At 44.1% G+C, this 6,031-nt stretch overlaps 1 protein-coding gene across 1 annotated transcript in view; it reads left to right on the top strand.

The window, feature by feature from the left end:
- KIAA1211 (KIAA1211 ortholog) overlaps positions 1 to 6,031 on the top strand; it is a 41,403-nt gene that overhangs the window by 18,002 nt on the left and 17,370 nt on the right. Inside the window, exons 4-5 of the mRNA XM_015426322.1 lie at positions 898 to 1,080; positions 3,808 to 6,028. Coding sequence (XP_015281808.1) covers positions 898 to 1,080; positions 3,808 to 6,028 — 2,404 coding nt within the window. The remainder of the gene's footprint in view (positions 1 to 897; positions 1,081 to 3,807; positions 6,029 to 6,031) is intronic.

Raw genomic sequence — 6,031 nt, 5'->3', positions numbered from 1 at the left:
TTTCCTGTGTTGGAAGAGGCTGGATTCATTAAAGCTGCCTGCCAGCTGGGAAAGCCAGGTCATTATTCAGAATTAAGGACTGCAGCAATGCAGGAAGTGCTTGGGCATAATACTTCATGATGTCCAAACAGTCTGCCCTGCAAGCATCCACTGCGCCAATGTATTTCTGAGTCCTTTTAGTTGCTGCTACACAGACACAGGAACTGCGGTGGCTCAAGTGGTTAAGACGCTGAACTGCAGGCTGTGGAAGGTCAGTAGTTCAGCAGTTCGAGACCTGGGTGCCGCATGACGAAGTGAGCTCCCGTCTCTAGTTCCAGCTCCTGCCAACCTAGCAGTTCGAAAGCAAGAAATTGCAAGTAGATAAATAGGTACCACTTCGGTGGGAAGGTAACAGCGTTCCGTGCGCCTTGGTGTTTAGTCATGCCGGCCACATGACCACAGAAACATCTTCGGATGGCGCTGACTCTTCGGCTTGGAAACAGAGATGAGCACCACAACCTAGAGTCGGACTCGATTGGCTTTCGAGCAAGGGAACCTTTACTTTTTTACACAGACACTTAGGAGATCAAAGGGGAACTGGGGATAAGAACTCTGTGTGGAGTGAGTGCTAGGTTGTTTCTGGGAATGGGACAGGCCTCTAAACATTTGGTCCTGGTGGGTAGCACATGGCTGCCATGCTGCTTGTGGGTCTCAGCTACACTGGTGGAGGAGGCTGAGTGGAAGAGGCAGTCCTGGGAAAAGAGCTGGCTCTACAAAATTGTGGTTATCGTGGAATGAAACTTCTGATGTTCGTATTGACTTCATTTCTGAGACAATGTGGGATACGTACTTGGTCATGTTTAAAATCTGTGAATTCAGGTGTTTGACTCAGTTTGCTCCCATGTGTGATGTGTACAGGTCACTCCAGTCAAGTCGTCCCGGCCAAAAAGACACCACTCTCCTTCTGGCACAATTGAGACAGTCAATCTTGATGCGATCCCTCCGGCGATTGCCTGTCTGGACAACAGCGCAGCAAAGCACAAACTTTCTGTTAAGCCAAAAAATCAGAGGGTGTCAAAAAAGCACAGAAGGTTACTGAAGGTAATGAACTGTCATTTTTGTGGTCAAATGCCTACAGCAGGCTTTTGACACTTATTGGGCAGTTCTTTATTTCATATTCATATGTACAGCATCACACTAAATCATCTAATTGAATTCATGGCCACTAGATGTTATGATAGCCACTGATCCAGCCTTGAAAATAAGTCTATAACCTTTGCTACCCAATGGACTCTTTAAAAATAGTCCACTTATCTACAAATAGCTGTGTTAGCCATTTGTGGTCTGAAGGGGAGGTGGTCCTGGCTTGATCACATGAAGGAAGTTTCTTAGGGGGCTAGCTACTATTTGCATGTGTGCAGTGTCTAATTTTATTAAAGACTGTCTGTAGATATTAGCGATTGCAAAGAACATAAGTAGCTGTTTCATAAATAAGAAAGGAATTGATAACAAAGGAAGGTACATGTTTAGATGGAGGATGCCCTTGATTTTCAGATGACAGGGTCATCTGTGTGTTTACTGTCTCGACCAGAGTGCTGAATTAGGTGCACCTTTTGTTTCATCTAGCTAAGCAAGGCTCTTATCCTTGAATCTAAGGGAAATACATTATTTTGCTCCCAACTCCCTCTCAACCACTTGTAGCCCTGACATTTTTTTAGATTAACAGAAATTTTATATTCCAGAACTCATGCATTTTTAATGGTAGGCTACTTGTCATTACTGAATCATAAACAGGAAATATCTTGTCCAAAGGACCTTCAGATCACATAACAATCAGCATGAATTCATCTTAGAAATGCCCTGGCATGTTGAGATCACAGATAATCACATCCTGGGAAAGCCTTTGAAATGTGGATTGAGCCAGGAGGTGGCAAGTCACGACAACTGTCAGTAACAGTGACAAATGTCAAAGAAAAACACATCTTCAGCACATAAAAACAGGTCCCAGCTTCTGTCTTTGAAGCAAAGCTGACCAAGTTGCCCCCCCACCAAACATTTTGAATTTCTGTTACACAGCAGCTTGCATACTAATGTGCTATGTGCGATTCCACTGATTCTTGCATTATTGACAAAATGCCTGTCATCCAGCAATTTTTCACTTGTATAAAAATGGCAAAATCCAGAGTTTATTCCTTGCAACATATTGATTTGTTTAAATGTTTATAATCCTTGAAAGGGGAGGAAGGCTAAAGCAGCTCACATAACTGGGCAAAATAAATAATACATTACAGACCAATTTTACAATAAAACAAAAATTGATATCTTTGTACAACCCACAATCAAGACTTTACTGCCATCAATGAAACAAATGCCCTCCTAAATAAAACCACTTTGCATGCTTTTCTAAATGCAAGTTGATTGAGGTGAAACAAATCTTTGTTTTAGCAATAGCATCAACATAGTCTGATTGCTGGAATTTCTTCTAGTCTGTTTGTGACTTGCAGGCAAAGGAAGTTCTTGTCAAAATAATATAAATCTCTGGGAAAGATAAAACCTCCTGGCTTTGCAATGTGTGTCTTCTTAAAAGCAGTAGCAGATGATTTTCTGATGAACTGGACTCTTCTTGGAAGAATCGGTTCAGTAGGAAAAGAGCCTTTGCTGCCCTTACAGCTGCAGGTGCAACTTCACAAGTATACCTGTCACTTTAGATGGAAGCCGTTGAGAAACCTTCCCTGGAAAGTACAGCTTTACATCCTCGGTTTCCTGTCCATGGTTAAGATGAGGCAAACACCTTACTTACATTCAAGAGTTTGGGGGTATCTCTAAGTATGCCAATTTGGTATCTGGTTGATCAAGATTAGATTTTTCTCCTTGATTATGTAAGTCCAAACATGGCAATAAATTCACAAAACAAGGACATGTTCAAATGGAGATTTATCTATACATCCCAGACAGCCCCCATTTGAAAACTTTAAAGATGAGGGAGATTTAAAATCCTTAAAAAAAAAAAATTAAGATATCAGCTGCCATCTTGGAGGATTCCTACCAACCCCTAAGATGCACTGGGGGAAGGAGACAGCCAAGAGACCAAGAAAGTGGTGGTTGGGGGGAATGAGCGCTGAGCTCTGGTGGTGATCGGGGTGGAGTGGGAAGCCCAGGAGGCCATGGGCTCACTCACAGCCTAAACATTGCCAGCATTCTGCAACCCCAAAGATCTACTGAGGGGAGAAGAGACTGCCAGGAGGTGGGCACTGAGTGCTGGCAGTGTTTGATGGCAGCTGCCGCTGCCAAAATAATAGAAAGAAAGGCAGGGTAACAAGGCAGGATCCCACACAAAAAGGCAGGGGCTCTGCCTTCTGCTTTCTTCCACCACTGCCAACCCTGCCAAGGAGAGAAGGCAGACAACAATGTAGCAGAAAGCTGGGAGAAAGAGGAAGAGGAAGTACTGCTGCTGTTTCCGTCATTTCGGACCACCACATGGGGAAGAATGTGACTAAGTGTGACGCTCATTCCTCCATCCTTCCTTCTGTACCTGTTGCCCCAGCCCCTGTGAGGGAAAGAAAAAAGGCAAGTAGGGATAGCTATAAGGAGATGACAGCAGCTTCCGTGAGTCCCTTGAGGGTCTCTGCTTCTCTCACACATTATTTGATATCATGCACATTAATGTATGGCAAAAAGATCAAAAAATTAACATACATACCAAGGTTACTAAAACACATTCCAAGGTTACTACTAAAAAGCTAACTAGTTAGTTCACAACCCACCCGCTTGCTATTCTGTAAAGGGGAAGGGCAGAGATAACAGTCCGTTTTTGTTTCCTAACACTAGGAGTCACAAAGCACGACTGAGTTTGAACAAGAAATCACAGAAACTCAGAAGTATGAAGAGAAAGTCTTAAAACACAATGGCCATCATGTTGCAGACAAGCCAATCCAGGATACAGAAGGCCAGGAACAGAAAGAAGAAAAAAGGAAGCAAGAAGATTATTGGCAAAGCCTTGAGCCTGAACAAAAAGTACAAACAGCTGAACCAGAAGTAAAACACCATCTGGAACACAAAAGACTTCAAGAGAGTCAAAGGGAAGAAGAAGGGAAAAAACAAAAGCTCCAAGAGGAAGAGCAGTTTTTGAAAACGGAAGAGAGAAGGGGCCTGGAAGAAAAAAGGCACGAAGAACAGGACTGCAGGCACAAAGAACTGGAAGAGGAGAGAGCGGATGAGGGACTCTGGGAATGTCAAGAACAAATGCAACTGGAAGAACAAAAGCAACAGGAAGCCGAGGAACAAAAGCCACAGGAAGAACAAAAGCCATTAGGAGGACAAAGGCCCTGTGAACTGGAGGCGCAAAGGCAACATGTAGAACCAACATGCCATGAAAAATGGGGAGAACAAAAGCAGTGGGAAGAACAAAGACACCACAAGCTGGATGAACAAAGGCATTGGGAACTGGAGGGGCAGAAGTGGCAGGAAATGGAGGAACCAAGAGGAAAAGAAGAAAATGGTAATCAAGAATTAGAGGAGAAAAAGCAGTATGAAAAGCTGCTACAGCAAGACTGGAGAAACAAGAGACAAGGTCAGGAGAAGCAAACACAAAAACGAGGGCACCAGGAACTGAAAAGGCAGAGACAACGAGAACTAGAAGAACAAACTCATAAGACTGACAAGTGGGATGGTCCAAACCAACAAGTACTCCAGGTGCAAAAAAGAGAAACAGGGCAGAGACAACAAGAAGGAGAGAAAAACAGAAACGTAGAAGGCGAGAAATTGCAAGGGAAAGGAAAGGCTGTGAAGCCGGAGGAGCAAAAGAGGGCAGAAGAACCACTGCAGCATCTGGAGCAGGAGAGAAGAGGTAACAGTGAAAAAACCCAGCAAGAAGCAGAGAAGCAGATGAAGCCAGTAGGGCACGGGAAAGGAGAACTGTCACAATTAAAACAACCTCCAGCTGAAAAGAGGGTGCAACAGGAAGACTTTATAGAGAGAAAGGGGGCACCCTTACCAGAAGGACAGAAAAGTCCTACTTTGGAACTACATCAGCCACTGGAAGACACAAAAGAACAACACAAGTACTTCCAGTCAGCACTGGACAAACACATGCATGCAGAAGAGAAACATTTAGAAACTGTAGAGCTTCCCATTAAAGAAGAACGAAGTCCGCAGAAGGTAAAGCAGCCAGAGAGAGAGCAGAAGGAAGATGAAACATTAAGACACAGTCAGAGAAGTAACACTGATGCTCAGGAACAAGAAAGAATTCTAGGAGAAGAGCTACGCTGGCAGGAAGTCGATGCAAGGCAAAATATGCCCAGGGGATTCACCTTTCAGGTTTCATCTGGAGAAAAACAGATCCTCTTTTCAAAAGTGAATCTGAGCCCAGTCACTCCTGTTAAAGAGGCAGCAGCTCCTTCTGCCTCCAAAGAACTGAAGGCACCTCAGTCTAGTACAGGGGCCCATGCGCTTCCATCCTCTTTGAGTGTCCCACATACAGCCATTTTGGTCACTGGAGCACAGCTCTGTGGCACCGCAGTCAATTTGAATCAGATAAAAGATACCGCCTGTAAGTCTCTGCTTGGGTTAACAGAAGAAAGAAAAAACATGGATGTAGCCCTGACAGAAAATACTCCAAAACTGTCGCCTGATGCCAGGCTTAGCAGCAGTAAAACGAAGACCACTCAGGATCCATTGAACAACGAAGCCACATTGGCTGAGTGGGCTACTATCCGATCCAAAATCCTAAAAAGTGCAGAGACTGGAAAAGTGAATGAGAAAGACAGAGGGGGGAGCCTCAGTCGGCATAGTGATGACTGGACCCCTAACGGGCGAGTGGCTTCTCACGGTAATTTACGAAAAACCTTGTCTGCAAATGCAAAATTTTCTATAACGCCTGCATGGCAGAAATTTTCAGAAATCACAAAAACCAATGTAGACGCAGGGAGTGAACTCGGCCTTGAGGCAGAGAACGCAGCAAAACACTTGAGTCCACTCACAGATGTAAACCATGACACAGTTCATAAAGAGGGATTGCTGGGTAAATCGAACACACTTGGAATACCTGTAGGTG

This window comes from Gekko japonicus, unplaced genomic scaffold (genome assembly GCF_001447785.1).
Source record: "Gekko japonicus isolate JY-2015 unplaced genomic scaffold, Gekko_japonicus_V1.1 scaffold622, whole genome shotgun sequence".
Taxonomy (NCBI): Eukaryota; Metazoa; Chordata; class Lepidosauria; order Squamata; family Gekkonidae; genus Gekko; species Gekko japonicus.
This window is presented reverse-complemented; position numbering and strand designations above follow the sequence as displayed.